Source organism: Acromyrmex echinatior, chromosome 5, assembly GCF_024713525.1.
Source record: "Acromyrmex echinatior isolate Ae372 chromosome 5, ASM2471352v2, whole genome shotgun sequence".
Taxonomy (NCBI): Eukaryota; Metazoa; Arthropoda; class Insecta; order Hymenoptera; family Formicidae; genus Acromyrmex; species Acromyrmex echinatior.
Genome location: NC_141856.1, coordinates 11,797,256 through 11,819,028, shown reverse-complemented (window position 1 = coordinate 11,819,028; position 21,773 = coordinate 11,797,256). Strand labels below are relative to the sequence as shown.

The window sequence follows — 21,773 nt, the reverse complement described above, 5'->3', positions numbered from 1 at the left end:
AGAGTTAACTGAGTGAGTTGTGAAACTGGGCCTTAGGCACGTCAAACTAGCATCGACACTAAAATCCTATAATATACGTTACGTGAAATATAGATTTTTAGTACTGGAAGTATTATATCAGAACACAGTCTAGATTATTACATGAATCTGCGAAAACTGTAAATGGTTTCTGAATGGTAATGTTCCCCGGTGATAAAACCATCACAATAATTGAACTTTCGACGAGGATTTTCCGATACACGATGGCGCGTTACTGTGTTTCATTGGATCTACGGGATGAGAGAATCAATCGTGCACGAAAAGTCGCGCACATTCGACCGATTTTTGCACTCACCGGTATAAATCGCGATTTTCTCATCGCGCATTCCACGTTCACTCGAGCGTGGCGACACGGCATCTCGCCTCGCCAGCGGTTAATCGTTTCGATATTTGGTTTTTCTCATGTTATTAACCAAGCGAATCCACCTTGCGTAATTCTTCGATGGTGGGCTCCTCTCGGATTACCAACCTCCATTAAGATCGACAAGAGCACGACGACACGCTCCAAGTTTCAATTCGCGCAAATCCGTATAAATAAGTGCATGCGAGTGCAAAACACTTGGCAATGAACTGCCGGCACGCTGAGGGTTACTTACAAATCGTTCGCACATTAATTTCCACCAAAGACTAATTCCCGATGCGCATATTAAGCAATAGAAGCGTGTCGCTCACGGACATTGTGTGATTTCGCATTAAACACAAGATCATTATGTTCGAATAAATGAACGATATATCACTGTCGCGCCGAGCTGTGTGTTGGAGCGCACTCGCCGGGATATGACGTAGTTAATCAATCAGCCGCCGCGAGGGAGATCGCGATCCGATCTAAGCGATCGCCGCGGCATTAAGGCACGAGGACAGCCAGTTCCTTGGACGCGCGGCCTAATTGCGCGTTCAAGTCGAGCACGAAGAGAGAGGGAAGAGAGACGAGTGCGGATGCGGGACCACCCCGTCAGCCCATTCCGCAACGACCCCCCGTCGAACCAACCCCGGACGAACCGCTACAAACCGTCTCTCGCCGGCAGCCGCAGCCGCAGCCGCGGACGACTAATATCTCGTTCTTTTGTTGCGCTTCGCGGCAATTCTCCTGCTCCCCCCCCCCCCCGCGCTTGCAACGAATTTCGGGCTGATTATTCGGAGCGGTGGAATGATGTCGGTCGGCTGAATTAAAATGCTCGCTACCGGAGCTAGGAGATGTAACGAGGGTTGCTACGCAGCGGATGTCACCCTCGGGAGAGGGTCCCGTTTCCTTCTTTCCTTCCAAAATCGTACAATGTCGTCGCATGCCGCTTTATCTCTCAGTCGACGTTGTCTTGGTGCATCGTTAGACCCATCATTTCCATGTATGATTCACTTTTGACATTAGCATGTTTCGTAAAAGTTTTCTTTTTACGCTTAGTCTAAATACTTGAGTATATTTAATGTAGATCGTACTCTCCAGTTCTAAGAAACAACTTGTGATACACAAGTTTGATAAAAAAAACTAATATATTCTTGGAAACAGAAAAAGAAGACGGCATAGATGATAGAGTTAAAATTATGTAATGTCAAGAATAAAAGATGCAACTTCGCGAATAGTAGACGTTAGTAATGAAATCGGGTCGATTGAAATTGAGAAGATTAAGCAATGAGAAAAAGATTGCAATACAACTGCATATGCGACTCTGGAATAATAATCAACATGGTGAATTACATCTTTTTTTGCATGCGTCCATGTTGACATATAGTCATGCTATATCATCAACGACAGCTAACGAGATTCAACTTTCTATGTTATAATCGAAGATGTCACGCGGCAAACAACGAATGTTGCCGCGCGAAAAGAGGGTCGTTCTCTTAGCCGGTAATAATAATAAAAATTCATGCGACATTTTATGGCCACCATAAAACACAGAAAGCCAATGAGAAAGGTAGTTGTATAGAAAGAAAACGGGTACACACAAATTACGACGAGAGACAGCCGACCAATCATCGTTAATCGTATTATAATGATTATGTAAAACAGCACTTTAAGTATTGCAATAAAAATTTGAATATGTACATGGATATACTTCAGTAAAAATTTTGTTGTGTATACATATAAGAACGCGAATTGCACGATGTATGAATCGCTTTATAAGCTTGTTTCGTGCCTCAAAAGACATATTACAAAGGTTAAATAAATATTATTACTCAGTGATTGAACAGGTTATCGATCGATTGCAAACGTCTAATAATAAATCGATGATCGTACGAGTATCTGTATTCTGTATATGGAAAATAACGCTGACTTGCTATCTCTCATTCAATTATGGACGAAAGGCACAATATATATTGTATAAATATTTTTTTACTTACTCCCTTCGTATTCGTGCATTGCGCAACATGTAAAATTACATGTCTCCTCGTTATATAAACATTGTTCGCCAATCCCAGTGAAACCCTGCGCGGGCGAGAGCAATGATGAAGTATAAACGTTACCTCAATGAGCATCGTCGCAAAGACTCTCCCTCGCTATACCATTTGGTCGAATAAGGACGATCAGTTTGAAAGTACGATAAAGAAGCGATCGCGAACACGCCGCTTCGGGGTTCAGAAGCGGAAGAACGACGGTCGTTCCTGAGAGACGGCGGGGCGACGAGAGCCGGCCGTTAGCGCATTTTACGGCGGCATTAAGCTTCTCTTAAATGACGCACGCAAAGTGCTCCTGGCCGCCTCCTCTCTGCATCCTCTCCTCTGGACCAGAACGCTAACCATCCTGGTCCACCCACCTACCCGCCAAGAAGCTGCTTCCTGTCGTGCGAAATCACCTTTTCACCCAGTCACTTCGCACCCATCCTCGCCGCTCCTCCTTCCTCTCCGCTCGGTTTTAGTATCTATCTGTCCGCGCGTACAGATTTAAACCGGCAATTTCTTCGTGCCTCGGAATGCCATTGATGTTCAGTGTACTTTACAGCCGAAAAATCGTTACGTGTTAATCAACGGGGAATATATAATTGTTACTTCATGTAGGTAATAAATTTAACCCTATAATGCCATCAATATTAAATATACAGTATTCCTATTGTAAATTTTACGAAATAGGTTATTTTTAATTAATGTAACACAAGTTTTTGATACATTTCACATTTTTTAATAAAAAAGTATTTATAATTCAGATCTTTATAAATAAATAACCTATTATTAATTTAATTTAAAAAGAAAGAAGGAACTACCACGTGCACTATCAATTCAATCTTGATACGAAGTAAAAATATATAGTCCAATTGTATGTGTCTCCTCATAATATTATTAATTAATTTAAATAAAATATATGATAACATAAAACAATAACGCACAAAAAACTGCTTAAAAATTTAAATCACTCCTCATGCTCTCTGTTATTATATAATACTGACAATCAGAGAGTTCAAACTGATATATAACAAATAGAGTTTTTAAAAACTTGTCTGTTGTTGTCTTAGCTTTTAACATGGCAGATCGGACTTTCTAATGATCATTGAAGGCATTGCTTAGTCATCATTCAATGATCTCGCTCACTCGCAAGTAAAATTTACGTATCGATAACGTTCTAAGGTTAATATACATGGGAATTCTTCTCAAACAAACAAATCGAAAACTTTTAAATATAAAATGATGATTAATGCTGGATATCTCCGAATCAAGATTCAATCTTTAATATGATGCATCAATATTTCATAGTTTTGAATTGTAAAATATGGAGCGAAACATGAAGCTCAAGCACGCAATATGATCTATGTATATGACATACTTGATCGAATCGCTATTATAAGATAATAATAGTTCATGTACAAAATGATATTTATCAGTACTTATACCTATAACGACTTATGAACATATATTGCTGGAAATAAAAAGACAATCGGATAAGCAGGTGACAGTGTTTATTAAATTACGAGTAATCGGCAATTTACAGTTTAAAAAACAAAATAGTAATTATCTAGTTACGTGGCGAAACTAATCTGTCTCAATTTATTCCATTTACACTAAATTAAAAAATATATTACTCTTTACCAATTCTACTTCCTTTCAATTTTTAATTTATTACATTCCAAGATTTGTAGTCTTCAATTATATAAAAAATTACTAAAAAGTATAAAGATGAATCGATAACATCATACACTTACCTAAACAGTCATGTAAACTATAAATTTGTTTCGTATAGATCTTCCCCACAACAAATTACCGCATTTTACTTTCCTACAAGGTATTATTACGCGGTCAATAACGTGTACTTTGCGGATGCAATTGAAAGCTTGCCCCGCTTGTACACGTAAAAACTTGGCGGGAAAGTCGAGTGACGTAGATACTGAATCGAGGGGTGCCAGGACAGTCAGTTTGTATAAAAGTGGATCGAGAGGATACCTGCGACAGAGATCAGACGTCGCGTGTGCGCTTGTGTACGTGCACAGAGAAGAACGCGCGCGCACGGAAAACACGGAGAGTCACGTCGGGGCACATAAGTCCATCCCCAGAGTGGGCGGCGGGCCGCGTCGAGCGCTCTCGAGTATTGACAGATATTTAAATGAATATTCCTCGGCTGTTAGGGGTCCTCTTTGAAATCAAAGCAGAAGGCACAACGGTTCATTTAGACGTGCGCCGGCCGATATCCCCCGCCGACCGGCTCTCATGGATACAGAATTTCACTTGTCACGTCGTCCGCGGGTTATCGCCCAGCGAGACGATCGTCGGCCGAGGATGATACGGGAAGGTTGTCTTTCGTTTGTCGCATGCACGCACGCGGTCTCATACTTTTTCTCGCTTTCAATCTTATTACGAACTTGTCGTAATATATATGTATATATATATATATCTCTTCTTCCAATTTTTTTTTCTTATTCCTTCCTAATGAAATGTCTTTACAGATAAGTTAGATAAAAGATATAATAAATTATTCCTATGTTACAATTGATGATGATTGTCGAATGCTATGATTAGAGTGATGAACACACTTGGTCAGGAAATCCATTTAATATTCTTTGAATTATGCACAACTAAACATTATGATTCGTAGACGGAATTATAGTTTCATCGAAAAAGTTGTATGTGTGTTTATAGCGAATTTATAGCGAATTTATTGATCGAGATAAAACGTTAATATGCTGATGATAAGCTGATGGTAAAATGTAGACTGGTTGAAACTGGCATTTGTGAAAAATATGAAACGGTGAGGAGTAAAATCACCATCAATGACGCGAAATTAGAATTAATGGGCCTTCTATAAAGTGAAAGCGCGGCTGCACCACTTGGATATGCTTACGTTAGGTCCGCAGCTGTCAAGTAGAAAGATTTACATCAACGGAAATATAAATTATCGTATTGGATTGACAGCGATTTCCCGAGAAAACCTTAGTTGTGGTTTCATATTAATTTATCTTTACTTCAATGTAATACGAAAGAGAAAATAAAATTGTCTTTTTCTCTAACTGCCAAATAAAAAGTCTGCCGTTAAATCTGATATGTATAGGCTTGTGTTTTCTAACCTAATATTAAATATTTCAATTTGCGACAAACCAGTAAAATAGAATTTTTATAAAATTTTAAGATAATTTTTATTTCAAAAAATTGTAATTATTTTAGCTTATATGAGTTCGCTCACATAAAATAATTGTTAATTATTACCATACACAATTTATTTGTATAATTTTACAATTATTGTATAAGAAAATTTAATTTCAACTATTATGAATGTTGGACAATATTAAATAATGTCTAATTTCACCAAATACTGCAAAAGTTTGCACATTTTTTTTCTATTAGAAGTTACAAGAAAAAGACTCGTGTTCCGGTATCAAGCTAATGATTGATAACTCCAATCGCAGTGCGATAGCAGAGAGGAATTTCCACGCTCGGTAAATGTATCATAATCGATGAACACGGCTGTCACAGATTTTTTATTCTCAGGCGATGAGAGCCGGGCGAGAGCACACGCGACAATAAATCCCGACCTGCGTCGCTAATTTTCACGGAGCCTTTACATGCACGTACCTACGCAAAGCGGATGCATCTGCATCGTTACCGCTAAAACGGAGATACACGCGCGACGGGGTCATGACATACCTGAAACGAGATCGGCATTATTACCGATTGTGTCCTTGTAACTTTTATCGAAGCTACTATGATGGTGCGTTTCATGCAAAATTTATTGCCATCGCCGGCAATGGTTGTATCACGACGGTTGTAAACCGCACGGCTGAGCACGAGTGCTCTTTTCAAGTACCTCCTGATGTATTTCGCTGATTAAAACGCGTTAATTTTCTTGCTGTGAGACACATTTTTACGATGACGGGCCTCCGTGAAATTATTAACCATTAAATACGTACGCACCGGGACGCAGCGTGATCCTCGTAAATTCCTCGGCGCCCGTTTCATATTAATACTTATTTCGAGATAGTTATTATTATTCTAAATACGTCGTGTTCGATGCGTTCTTTAAAAAGAGTTTCAGAACAGATACGAAATAATTACAATATCAAACCGAATCGAGAACGCGAATAAAAAGACAACGAGAACACATTATGGCAAGAATAATGTTATGAGTTGCAATTTGAGAAAGTTAAAAGTTGTTACTCTCAAAAACATATATGTATATATATATATATATATATATTCACACAAAAATAATTTCGCGCAGATGTTGTAAAAGGATAAAGAACTTATTTCATTTTAAGAATTAAATACACCGTCAATGTATTACGTAATAACACAAGTGCTGCGAAGCTGTGCGATTATTATCGTTTCTTGAATTTGTGAATTTTAATTAATGTGATCCATACTACGAAAATTCCATTAAGTTACGATTTATGCTTAATTACTGCGAATTTCCGACTACACATAAATATTTTTCTTTAGTTATATCTCCTACTATCATGAACCAAAGACAACAATATTTTCGTTAAGCGAAAATCTACGGCGAGCATCCTTTTCAAAAGCGACTGCGGAGAGAATCCCTTTACGAAGTTCGCCCGCGGAGAATTTCTTCGTGAGCTGCATTTACAAAGAGTCCAACTACGAGGTACATTAGTCGAGATTATATCCGGCAAAGGAAGTCGACCAACTTCCGAAGACACTGTTGCAACTAAATCTCCTTGAATCTGGCGACGTCCAAAGACATCGAACTTCTGTAGAGTCAGCAACAAATACACCAAATACAACATACTGGATCGTAAAGCGAAAAGTATGCATCGTCGAATGCTTTATTCCGAATGAGATATAGGTATGTCTTATAGATATGTATCTCGTATAAATAGAACGAAAACAATCGAATCCTATCTCTTCAGCTGGCGCCAAAATTCTTTTTAAGGAAATACAAAAAGTTTTTACATGGACAATCTGTGACGTATTTCATCATGCGAGCTTTCAACATAAATTTATTTTAGACGCGAGATTTATTTACCCGCACATAATATCGTATTATAAGTAATTAATTGGACGACATAGAAGAATGACACGGGGCAGAGAGCGTCCCGGTAATGGATTTAGAGCAAACAGGGGTGTTCCGCTTCACCATTATATTATACTTACTTAAGTATATAAATGTTTCACAAGCAACAATAATCTCAGAAATATTAACAATTGTAGAAACAAAATATGTTATTACCAGAATTAGGTATATAATTATCACGAAAATATGCTACGTATAGAAATAAATTAATCAAAATTTTTATAATTAACACACTAAAAAAAAAATTGGTTGAATTAAATACGTATATCATAATCAGACTGTTTGATGAAATATGAATGATTTATGGTTTTGGTTAAAATAACCAGATAAAGATTGCATATATTTTGATTATGATAATCAAACATATTTGACTGTATGAATTCTAATGAAAATAACAAAAAATATATGGGTAGATAAAAATTTTATCTAATTCTATAATGCTTTCTTAATTATATTGTCACGTTAATCCAATCTTGCCCTTTTTCCCTGATAGTAAAATAATAATCCATAAAAGATACCAGATTATTATTACATATACATATTATTATTATATATACATTAACCAAAATCAAATCGATTTCATATCTAAATGTTTTGTTTGCGTACTAAAATATTTGATAACCAGAAATTGTTTACTTCTATCGTAATTTGATTAACCAAACATATCTTGTCAACCATAATTGTTTTTTTTTCATGCATAGATAATAAATCTTATTAATATTTTATCACTGTTTTTTAAATATTCGATGTGAATATCTTAACATTCTTCCAATCTGTAATTTAATTGGACAAAGAATTTCGAAGTTCTTAACGTTCGCTGTGAACCAGTTCACAATAACACGTGGATTTCCGGCAAGGTCTGCGATCCGAGAAATCGGAGCTGATTACACGTTTCAGATAGATCGAGAAAACTCGTCCGGTTATCGCTTTGCGGCTCCATTTCGAGACGCATTCAAGCGACGTAATGAGTTACGGCGTCACGTTGGATTTGCAAGTGAGACGAGTCAACCAGTTGCTCAGTTTGGATTGTCTTTGCCTTTGGGAGACGGGTTACACAATACCGCTTTCGATTTATCGTTCGATTTATTAGTTTCTCCTGTCTCGCTAATTACTTTCTCATTGCAGGAATTCTGGCACTGCAAAGCCAAACGACTTTCGCGCAGTACCGCCCGTACGTACGTACGAGTTTCATCGGATCTGCAAGTGAAAAGAGTCCAACCAGTTGCTCTGTTTGCTTTGTTCACATAACTGCACTCGTCGAATTCGAGTTCGTTGTTTGATTTGCTACACTCTCATTTGATTGATCAATATCATCATATCATACACAATTGTCAATAAAATCGTATATATATATATATATATATATACGATTTTATTGACAATTGTGTATATATATATATATATAAATGCAAATTACAAAAAGCTATGCAAGAGAAATTGTACGTACAAAGAGAAACTATATTATTGATATTTATTATTGATATATAAATCAATGCAAGTCGATGGAAAGAATGTTAATGTGTGCATCGCCATTTCTTTATTAGTTTATTAAGACACTAATTTATTACATTTTTATTCTGTCTTATTTTGTTTTCGCAGAAAAGTTCTATTTTATTTCTCAAACAGATTTTTAAGTTAGTTAAATTTTTACAATACTTAACAATTTATAATTTATATGATAAAACTCGCTTATTGCACCATGTTGTGTATCTTATCTTCTTAATTATTTTCATTTATTTTCATATTGTGAACAGGAACAAGAAAAGTGAAATATTTTCCGTTATAGGCTCGCAAGACTCTTAATAAAAGAAAAAGCAGCAGGATACGTTAGCGGATATCTATCATATGATCGACATAGCAGCTGCACCGGTATTCTTTTAGACACTACTAACACTTTATAGTCATTTAACATAGATCTGTATGCCAAAGTAGTGTAAGATGACGAGAAGATCGCGATTGCAAGTATTATGTGTTTATATCATCCAACGGAATCGACTGAAAGATGCAAACCATTATCTCTTAATATAGCTGCATCGACGAATAAATCGTAAATTTGTGAATTGTACGAAAAAATTTATTTTTTATAGCATCCGTAACGGAATATAATGACCGTCGATGAGATGTCGTTTCGTGCAATGCGAATCCGAGTTGAAAACCGTGTAAATAATTTGAGAGTATATACGCACTGTATATCTTCAATACTTGTATTTTTATATCTTTTTCAAGTTAATCGATATTAATTAATCACGTACTTGTTGGTCAGGAATGCATGAGTAAATGTCATTTCCAAGAAACGATATCGAGACTGATGCGGAGACATAAATCGAGAGGAAAATGAAAGACAGAAATCATGATTTACCGAGTACTTTCAAGGTAATAGATCGAATGTTACTTAAGAACATCATAATCGTGAAGGATAATCCAGTCGAAGGACATACGAACAAACCTCAGTCGATATCTGTTCGTCCAGAATGTCGTTTATGATCCTTGGTCGCGCTTATCGATCCTCACCGCACGTTACCGATCGCTTTTGCTCTGTTATTCGCTTATAACGTCATAAATATCCGATTTACGGCTAGACCAGACCGGTTTGTCGACGATAATCAGTTAATGAGTCGCAACGTGTTTCCCAGCATTACACAAACTCGTCTATGATTTCCGAGATTATTGGATATGTGGATCCCGTCTTTACATCATGATTTTTTACGTTATTCTTAAAAGCAAATATTTAATTAAGTCCATACATATTCGAAGTAAAATACATAATTTGGATACTTGCACGTCTCACTTAGACACCTGAGCACTACAGTGCATCAAAGAAAACTGGCAGAAAAAAAAAAATCCGCGTTAATTTTAAAACAATTTTACTACAAATCGTGTAAAACCGTGTGTTCTACGAAAACAAGCAACGAACTTAAACTAATATCTCCAAGTGACTATGAGTACGGTATCAGTTAATCGCCGATCAATCTCACTTCTTTCCTGAGCGAGCAGTATACCGCTATGCGGCACGCGAGAAGCGGTATCTCGTTGGAACGTGAGAAGTGCAGGATGCAAAATAAAGAATAAATATACGTGCGTGCGTGCGTGCGTGCGTGCTTACGTGCGTGAGATGTTACATATGGATATTTACCGGTAAGGTTATCACCGCGTTGCTGCGGCCATCGGAAAGAAGGCCTGGGCTGCTGCTTGCTGCGCATATCTCCCGTCCGGTGCGGCGGCTCCGAGCCGCTCGCTTTTCAAACGATCGGAGACCACTACTTACCTGAAAGAGAACAAGATAGAACAGTCAAAATCTCAAATCTTTAAGTTCTTTTTTTAATGAGATCACGCAACATCTCGAAATCAGATAATCAGATTCTGGCGCCAAAGATAGGCATCAATTTTTTTATTTATAACCAAACATTAACGTAACATGTCATTCGCATTTTTTAATATTTTTTTCAATCTTCTTTTGTAAAGACATAATGTAAAACTAGAAAAGAAGAGAACAGATGCTATATAAGGTCAAAATAATACAAAAAAACTTTAGGTTAGGTCAGAACCTAAGCTATAAGTCAATCATCTCTTCAATGTTATCCGAGACGAATTCTCTTGCTTGCTAAAATGTTGTGTAGTCAAAATCGGGTTTACATAGTTCAAAACAATACACAAAATCAATAAATCTTGTGTATTCAATACTGCTGTACCTGATTTCAGACTATTGATCGTAAAAGTATTATTTTCTATCAACTTATGTCAGTTTGAATTATAGTCAATAAATTTATCCCATGTCGCAGTTTAGCTCATATATTTTCTTAATATTGTTCAATATATATTACATTATCGTAATATATATATATTATAATTTTTATATATTAATGTGTTAAAATAAATTTGAAATCATAAGCTTCAAATTGAAATTTTGCAAATTCAATTTTTCCAGCGATTATGTTATTATTAACAAACTATTGATACTCTAGTATTAATATAACCACCATTCTTCATAGTTTAACTTCTAGTATACATAACGCGGAAAAAAGCATGCAACTTTTAAGACAGCTGATATTGAATGGGTGATATATCGCCCGGCAAATGTTGATAGCTTCTAAGAAAATCCACGCTTTTTCACAGTGAGTTTCCCAATCGACGCGACGCTCTTGTGATTCTCCGGGAGGTGGAGAGCCACCCTACTCGACGGGTTTTTACGAAGGGTGCCAAAACCTAGGATCGTGTCCCACGTTGCAGTTCACCCCCTCCCCCTCCCCCGCCCCCTTCCCTCACGTCCCTTAACCACCCAGTACCGACCATCGTAACCAGCCGTATATCTTTCCGGCGTACGCCCTCGAAAGCGGCCGCCTTTGTTTCAGATATTTATGAGGCGTTTTAATTCGCACACCGCGTCACCCAGCCGACCGGGGGGTTGCCGAACGGGGACCAGAGAAAGAGGGAGCGGGGAAGGGGGAGGTGAACGCGGGGTTTCTGCACGGCGTGACGGAGCGAGGCGCGAAGGCATAATAGGCATAAGGGTGCCCCGATAAAACGCCAACTCCCCGTTCCCCGTCACCCTCTTCCACCTTCCCTTTTCCAGACGTAGGCCATAAGCGCAAACAAACTCTCGCTCGTATATCTCGCCTCAATGGTTTCTACGTCGGTGCGCCAGGGGCGTACTGTATCGTGCTGCTGTCGCCCTGCTTCACTTTTCTACCCCTTCCTCTTACTCCTCCTCCTGTCTCACACCTCCGTTCTTCTCCTCCATCTGAAAACTCTTGCCACCCTCTACACCTATTCTCGACCCTTCATGCGAGCCAAGAAAATTTCTTAACCCATATTCAGGCAATATATCGCTCCACCGGTATGTACCGATTTACTGTAATATTCTTTGAACGGTAAGAGCTACTTACTCCCTTTGGATTATTCACTCGTTGTGTAATCCGAACAAGCAAGTTTCCTTTGCTTTCAATGATGTTCACGATTTTTCACATTTAATGATTATTTGATTGATATTGACATTTGAAAGAAATGATGGTATCATTTCGCACAATTGCTATAGCAACTTTTTCGGTATACAAAAATAGCCTTTGTTGATTACAATTAGGTCTGCTGTTCTCCATAAATATCTTCTATAAATGGGTCTTAAATGGAGCTTCGTTTATAAATTCCGAGAGATATCAAGAAAACAATGGCTAATATTGTAATTTATAAATTATGACTAAATGTATAAATTTCAAAAATGTAAAGGTTATTTCGAAAATAGATATAGAATGGACATAAAATTCCTTAGATGTATGTGACGATAATAATTTTATAGTTACATCTATTAGATGAATAACATTAAGAAATTTATATTATATTCCTCTCTTTCTCCTTTCACGATAATATATCTCTCATATCAAATTTTGGAAGTGCTTAGCAAAAAATGGAATCGACTTAAATACTGAATTGGATATTTTGCCGACTCCGTCATATATTTCAAGATAGGACAGCGCCTTCGGTGAAGCGTTTTAACATTTTTCTCCATCACACCAGAGCGATCAATTCAAAATACAATCGCCAGTACGATCGCATTAATGACTCTCAACTAAGTGCACGTTTTTAGGAACACTACATTCGTCTCCCTGATCCACGATCCAAGCCTGCTACGTTCCTTTACAACACACCGACGTCTCCGTCCACCTTCCATGGTCTTCTACCAGCAACCACTTCTGCCTCACCCCCCTCAGCCCCTTCGTGCCACGACACGCTGGAGAGGCAGCCGCACTCCTGCTCATGCTCTTCTTTACGTGCAGGCGAGTTTAACAGTAACAGTACGTCACCCTGTCACTCTTTCCCTTCCTCTTCCTCCCTCAATCTCACTCTCGCCCTCTCTTTCTTTTCTCCTCATGGCGTCCTCGCCCTATCTCCTTTCTCCGACCGTTCTCTCTCTCTCTCGCGCTCTCCTTAACAGCCTTCACTCTCTAAAAGCCTGGGTGTGATCTATGGCGGGACGTTGCGTCACTCGGGGAACAGATGCAGGGCTCGTATATTACTCGGCCATATCTACGAGCAAGACGGTGAAGAAGGGAAGGGACGAGCGGGGGAAGGGAAATGTAGAGAGGGCGAACCTTGCCGTACGGTCAAAAGAATGGCGAATGTCACAAATCACTCGGCTTTTGTGTGACACCCAACCCTCGCTCGAATTTTTTTTCTCCCCAGGGTAAAGAAAATTTACTTGTTGACGAAGAGATTCCTGCTAAACGTCGGCGTGCCAGTGTGCGCGAGGGGATTGTTCTAAAAATTGAATTTTTCGTCGCCATGAAATTTCACCTTGTTCGATGAATGGACGCCATCAAAGGCGAAAGAGCAAGTTTAATCTCTTGGGATGAAAAGTCCATTCGGACTCGACGTCGCTTTAATTGTGTCAAAACTAACATCGAAGTTTGCGCTCTGCGAAGACGCGAATGTTTTTACGAATATGAAGTGGATTACGTGCGCCGTCTCGTCAAACGTCGAACAATGACTGTCGCACGTTTTCCAAAGTTTGCAAATTGCATTACATTAATACTGCAGCAGTGTTTAAAACATCCTACAATTATCATTCCGCGATTTCGCCAGTATCAATACGAATTTTTCAACTATCGAATCGTAGACAAAAGAGTAAACAAATGAGAGTGAAGAGATCGGCGCCACAGTTTCCGGCTGAAAGGCAACGATGTGCGCCTGATATGTATTTTGACTAACACAACTTGATAAGACGCCAAGGCAACCATATCTGATACGCGCAATCGAAAGCCTGTCACTCGACTAATTAGGACGGCGTCCTCGATACATATCGCAAGACACGAATATGAAATAAGTCTTCGCTTTTCGTGAAACGCGCAGACAAAGAGTCGGAAATGAACGAAATGCAATGGGAATTCCACTTGCTCCGCTCCACGTGCGAGAAAGCGTCTCCGTGTACATGCGCCCATGGAAACACTAGCCAGCTGTCTACGTTACGAGGGCAGAAGGGGAAGAAGGGTCGAGGACGAGAGAGACGAGGGGGGGCAAGAGAAAGAGAGAGAGAGAGAGAGAGAGAGAGAGAGAGAGAGAGAGACGGACCGAATACGCGCGTCGGTGGAGTAGACGCTTCCAGAATCTCATAAATCAGGTCAGGGTTGGCGACGGGGGCGGCTGCCGCGGTGGTTGCAGCGAGGAGGAAGCGAGGTGGCTACGATGCGGGAGGGTTGTTAGGTAAAGGTCGACGCACAACAGAGTTCCATGCCGACTTGCGCGCGCACGCTCGTAAAATGCTTGGCGCCAATTCCATTCAACGGTATGGATTCGTATGACGGAGGGATATATCTCGAGTGGATCTTCTCGAAAGCGCCGACTCCGATGTCACGGCACGTCTAACGTGGAAGAATAATTCATTGCGAACGTATGTGCAAGTCGACGCGTGAATTAGGCCTGTACTTGTTCAAAGTGGCTGCAAACCGGCATGGTTTATTGCAAGTAGATATTATTGCAAGCCGATAAATCGCAGCGTAAGACGGCGTAAAGCTATTTGTATGAAAGTATATCGGAAATTGGCAAGCGCAGAAATTGGCGAAAGCGCAGAGAATAATCTACGATTATGCCATGGCCTATCGACTATCGATGCCACGAAGAGTATTTTATTACAGACCCGATGACGATAAATTGAAGGTTGACTTGTGAATCGTTTAATAAAAGATCGCGATTTATCGAGAATATTAGTGTCGTGTCTTGCAGTATATCCAGAAATACCTCGTCGCGTTACTTATTATCGTCACATCTGCGTAATATTCGCGAGCCGCGGCAACGTAAGGCAGCCTGAAAGCGTAAAAAGAACTCATATACACGCGACGATCGATACATGAGACTCGACGAAGTGGCGTAGGGGGAGAGGAGGGAAAACAGCGACGTCGGAGGTGATTCGGAGGGACCCCAGATGGAATCAGTGCAGTTTGGAATATTGGAAAACGTCGGTCCGCGCGAGAAGCTGAAGAAGAGAAAGACCGGAAGACGGGCGGAGTGCGAGTAGAGCACTATTTATGACGCGTACGTGAATTCTGAGAACATTGGGGATACGTCGCGCCGTGTTCGCGTCACACCATCGTCGTAGAAAAAGAACAACGGACGTTCCAAGAGGGACGTGAACAACTGGTCCGAGGTTCTACATAGAGCTTGTGCGAGGTGCCACGCCGGCCGAACGTGAATTCAGAGTTTCGCACCCAACGACGATAATAAAGTGAGAGCGTACCTTAATAGGAGGTGCCTTAATCAGTTATCGCTAATCAAAGTCTCTCATCGAAATCTTACAGGCCCTAAAGGATTCTAAAAGAATGCTCGTCTTCACTCGAGTGCGTAGCTCGATAGAAGAGGAAGACTTCTCGAAATCTATTACTGATTTTTGGAAATTACAAAAATAGTTGCGAACAAAGATATATTGAAAATAAATAATCATTCTTATTTTATAATGTAAAAGAAAATCACTATATTGACATAGGTTTCCTAAAGAGACATCCCCTTATTTTTTGGAAATTAATTATTACTATTTATATATATATAGATATTATTATTATTATTTTGGAAATTTTATTAGTAGGCTGATAACAATATAAGAGATATTTAGATAATTAAAGAAGTAAAACTCACAATTCATACATTTATGGCTTATTTCTACATGAAGTGTCAATTAAAAACGAATTCTATAAATGTAAAAATAAAATTCGTATGATTTTTTTGCAAATTGCGTAATTTAAACAATAGTGTCTGTATTATTGATAATATTATCTGAATATTATCTAAAAATAAAGTGGTATCGGTGATCTTTCTCTACAATTTTTAAGAATTTAAAGACACGTATATTACAAGAATATTCGTGATATTATAGTGCTAATGTTCAAGTTCCATTAGTCGTCCGCTGAATCACGATGAAGTGCATCTCCGTTATTTTTGAAACTTCAAACTTCAAACTTCAAATTATTGTGCGTAAGAACGAAAGAAATGCAAAACACGCATCGCAACGCAAGTCGTCTCCAATAAAGATGGAAAATGAAAGCAGGAGGGCGAAGGATGGGCCCAAAATAGCGGAACGATCAGTGCTCGCGTTTCGCGAAGTTATCGGGCGTCAAGCAATCTTGAAAATAATGAAAAAAGAGTGATGAGAAGTTCGTAGAGTCGGAACAGTGTTGCGAACTCTGTAGCATCGTCGCTGTCGCGTTAAGAGCGTCCGGCAGATCAAAGACGCGTGATGGAGGGGGAGTGTAGGACCCGATGCGGCGGATGGCATTCGATTGATTCATTGGACGCGCGTGCCTGGTTTCAATCCACCAGAATAGAAACCGCTGCCTCGGCACGCCATGCCTGCGACTAATCCATCCAGTATCTTTATTGCTACGCGACATTTATAAAACGGTGGGTAAGAGACGAGGACTCTACGCGATCGCGTCCATTCGTCACCGATTATAAATCGTCAAGTCCTCTTTCTCTCTTTCTCCTTCCTTTTCTCGTCTTGTCAGATGTCATCGCAACTGTCCTCCTTCGCTTCATCGCAAAGAGCGACGCGCCATCGTCGTCGTCGCTCATCGCGACGACGAGCGACGACGCCGTGCTCGGGCGTGTAAAACAAAGTATCAAACGCTGCCATCTCAAGCTGTTTTAGGCTGACTAGAACTGACGCTCGGTGATATGTATATGCGAAGAACAGCCTTGAGTAAAATCGACGAAGGTACGAATATTCATATATATCGTGCAGTAACAGTGACAAGGTAGATTAACTGTGCGATTTTCCGTGGCTTTCGTCATGATGGATCAGACAAGCTTTGATTGGCGAAGGCAAGACGATTGTAAGATGAATTGACTTGATACAACGGACGCGAGCTATATAGGACTTGGCTCATCAGCGCGGATCGGGTTTCTAAGGTTACTCTAGCTTTTTGAGTAATATAATAGGTGATATGTAGACATTATACTCGCAAAGTTCAGCACGGTTTATAAAGGTTTCGCAGAAATCGAGTTGCAAGTCAGGTACAGACACAGAAACGTCGCAATTTATGCGAGCTCACGTTACAGCAGAGAGAATAAGGAAGACGGCTATATAAAACATTGATAGAATGACCAAAGCAGAATTGATGATTAACCACATGTCTCCTGTAAAATGTGACTTGAGTTAATATCTGCCATCGAATAACTTTCTTAACGTATACCAAGCTACGATATATGATTATACGATATACGATTTTTTATTGCATATTTAATTTATACGGGTATATTTAATTTGACATTAATGACAAACACGTCATATTATTAGTTATACCAGTATGGCGCATATATACAGATGATTTGTAGATCTCATCATTATATATCTCCTTCTACGTTTCCTCTTGGAAATATTTCAAGCAAGATAATCGAGAAAGAAACCTGTGATCGCGTGATATGCTAATCCAAGTATACAACCAGAAAAAGTTTGAGTATCGAAACGAAGAAACCATACGATCAGCAGGTGAAACATGCACACGGCAATCTACGGCCTATTTTGATTAATAACGTCTACATTAGTCGTTGATCATAGAAATGAATCGTAGAAAGAAATGGTTGTATTATTAAAAACACGAAAAAGAAAACAAAGATGATAACAAACTTATAAATTTTTTTGTTTTCTGAGATAAAAATAAATATTTATAGTTTTGTCCGATTATTATTCGCATATCTCACGAATAATAATATCCTAGCCATTAAACTGCAACCTTCCTCCTATTACAAAAAAGGAAACGCATACGAAAATCAATCATTCGAAAAAAAGACGATGATTTATCCGCCGGCTGATAATTATATTCGCACGAGTAGTTTATTTAATTGGCAGATATTCTGAACTACTATACATAGAACGAAATAGGAAACGAGGGTGAGCAAGTGAGGGGACAAAGTAGTAACCGGGCCAGATAGGTCCGGCGTTTCCCTGGCGAAGGTGTAGCAAAGATAAGGCGCTCGTTGCGCTGAAGCGTCCCTAGGTAGCCGTCCTGAACGTTTCGTCGCTCCGCCTCCCCGTCTCGTCGTCTCACGTAACGACCGTCGACGGTACCAATCCTGGAGCATCGTCGACCCCCGTGTAATATCACGCTCGCACCTCCCGCCGTCGTTATCCTGACTTCTCGATGTCTATAGTCGAAACTACACTCGGCGACGAGTGCGCGCATGCACATATCCGTGTGAAAGGTTCACGTCAGACAATCAGAAATCTTCAAGGTACTGTTGAAGGTCTTTGTGGAAAGAAAGAGATAGACAGGAAGATAGTTAAGAAGCGGTGTGTATACGCGAGGAAGATATAGAAAGACGCAAGGGAAAGAAACCTCTTTAATACTAGCACCGATAGCCGAGTGTTTCGAGTAATTGGGAAGTAAAATAGCCCTCCGACATGCACCGGGATACTTCGGCGGATCCATATTCCTGACAGTGGCTATCCTTTTATTCGTATTGCTCACGTAACCAAGAACGTGCCAGTTGGAGGCCTTCTGCTTTCCGGATTTTCTCGGCTCTATGCCCCCTCAGGAGGGAGACAGTCACGGTATCATCCCGTGAGAGGGCGAGAGCGCTAATTAAAGAAGCCGAACCCATCTTTTCGAGGATCCCGTCGTGGCGCGAATCGAGTGCCTGAAAGATCCTTCCACGAGTTCAAGAGTAAGGTACGTATCTTCTTGGGTCAAGGAGCTTCTATGGGGTAAGAGCACCGAGGGTTAAGACCATTATCGTCCTTCTTTTCCTCTCAAAAGTCAAGCGCTTCTTAAGCGACGAGGGTCGCAAGTAACGAGTAACCATCTTCGTCTATCACGCAGTAGAAATCAAATTGAAATTTTTATTTGCCACGAACTAAAAGGAAATTAAAAGGACTATAGTATATAATTCTTTATCTTTTTCTATTATTTTTAAAGAATATTATATATAAATGAGCTTCAGTGATATTTTCTTCAGTCTTTCACAACGCCTTAAGCATTGATGGCGTGCTATTGAAGATGTTAAGTCAATCTCTATTTTTTTATTTTTAAAGTAAATATAACTCGATAATATCGAGTTCAAAAAAATCACAATATGATTCGGAATACTTGTATTTCATGACGTTTATATAATACATTTATATAATACAACGGTCTTGTATGTTTTTTTTTATTTCTGAACTAGGAGAAACGTTACATTCCCAGACAAAATACCGGAGCGCGTAAAATTTCAGCAGCAGGTCCTCCGTAATAATTAGCCTCAAAATCACGTATGCTGCATCGAGTATAATCTATGATCCCACGATCGTTACTCCGAAGTAGAATCGACCGAAAGTGCTGCTAATAACACGTGCGAGTAGGTTCCTCTTTGTGGTCACTGATCAGAACGATACCTAATCGTCGCGCGTATAGAGCCGATGAGGCGGTGGAGAAGAAAGAGGAGGGAAGGGGAGGGATAAGATGTCTGGCGCGTCCTGGTGATTGCAGAGTCTCGTGGTACGTCCTAATCGCCGTAGATGGGCTTGGATAGGCCGCCCTCGACCTTATTATTACCGGTTGGCTCGATTCTGTGCGCGTGTCCCATTACGTGGACGATTATTTGACTGGTCGGTTGTGGCCACGGTGAAGCCTCCTGACAAGAGATCGGACGAGGCGAAGAAATCGAGATGGAAGGAACCGAGTGAGAGAAAGGGGAGAAACGAAGAGAAGGAGGGAAGGAAAGACGGATAACTCGTAAGAAGGGGCAATTGGGATGAGAGAACGAAGAGCGAGAGGCCGAAAAAGAAAGAAGAGAGAGAAAGAGAGAGAGAGAGAGAGGGGGGAAGCAGAGGGAGAGAAAGAGAAGGAGAGGAAGGGAGAGAAAGAGGAGGACAGAGGAGAGCAAGGTAAGTAGGTATAAAGGAGCGTAACTGGACGTGAGTTCAATACGTGGCCCTCGAGCACAGCTGTCACTGACATCGCCGCAATTCGAAACTGACCGCGACAGCTAACCTCGGTACCACCGAACCACAACGGCGGAAACTTATACCGGCCTTCCGATTGATCCGTCCAGGCCACTCACCATACGCCGAAGGGGATGGATTAGTCGGCCGATGGCCGATCCACCCCGTCGAGGATCGCGCCGGAATCTTCCCCGAATACCTTGCGCAAGTCTCCTGGAACGAGTGTCGTTGACGTCCGGGGTGCTTTAAAGTGGACAGATAGCCGCTTAATGAAGGGTCACGCGGAGATGAGCGCGAAATATCGGGAATCGAAAACGTCAAAGTACTCTTAACTAGAAGCTGACATAGATGAGGTCCGTTCTTTTTCTCGAAATAAAACAGCAGTGCCAAGTGAGAGCGATAAAATCTCAATTAGATCTACTTCTTTTGAGAAAAAAAAATTCATTTAATATGTCGTCCGACATATCGCGGCAATCTGATTGTTGCTTTAGCGTCAGGTAGATATTGGCAGGTGGGATCACAAGAATGGATAATAAAAACGGATCCTACTGAAACGCCTGGGAATTAGAAATCATAATGTCGGCGCTCCCGAGAAGGTCCTTAATGGCTGGACGTCAAATAAGAGGATTCGGAAATGGCGCAGTCATCGTAGCTCGAACTGAAGGAAAGTTGAAATCGCGGTAGGTAGTCCTTCTTCAGACGAGCTGAGCAGGGGTAGCCTGGGTAATAAGAACGAGCGCGATAATAGCGAGGCAGAGCGGTGCGACGACGAGTCGAAGAGGAGACCGGAGGAAAGAAAGAAGTAAGGAGACGAGGGGGACGAGCAGCGGAGGTATCCGGTCAATCCTTCGTGAGGAGAGCGAAGAGGTGATGGATGGAACGTCAGTCATGGTGCAGCCATCAATCTCCCATACCTATACCTTTATTATTTATTATTCCTGCCGTTGCGGATACTCCTCCTCGGGCGCTCTCTTTCTTTCTTGCGCATCGGTGGGTCCAAAGGCCAGTGACGAAGCAACGCTTCAGGTATAAGGTACGCACGCATCGCTATGCGCAAACTTCATTTCCTGAGACGATTATATGATATCGGAGAGATTTGTCATGAGTTATTCGTTGCGACAATGTGATTTCGAATAAGTGAACTTTTGAGATTCGCGGCGCGTACGAATACTTGGATCAAATAATGTCTAAATGGATTTAAAATAATGATAAAGTCGAAAAAAAATTATAAATATATTTTTTTGACATCAAGAACACTTGCCAGAAACGGTAGAAATTATGCAGACACGCTGCAAATGTTCAATAAAGCTCGTAAGCCTATGACTTTCCCTAATATTCTCACATTTCTACGGAGACGATTTTCTTTCTGCGGAAAAGAAAAAGAAAATCGAGAAA

At 40.2% G+C, this 21,773-nt stretch overlaps 1 protein-coding gene across 3 annotated transcripts in view; it reads right to left on the bottom strand.

The window, feature by feature from the left end:
* tio (zinc finger domain-containing protein tiptop) overlaps positions 1-21,773 on the bottom strand; it is a 164,658-nt gene that overhangs the window by 43,978 nt on the left and 98,907 nt on the right. For 2 of the 3 annotated variants that reach the window (XM_087406264.1, XM_011068573.2), the window contains one exon: positions 10,617-10,748. The exons of the other annotated variant lie outside the window; for it this stretch is intronic. In XM_087406264.1, coding sequence (XP_087262390.1) covers positions 10,617-10,683 — 67 coding nt within the window. In that variant the 5' untranslated portion in view covers positions 10,684-10,748. The remainder of the gene's footprint in view (positions 1-10,616; positions 10,749-21,773) is intronic. 3 annotated transcript variants of the gene reach the window in all.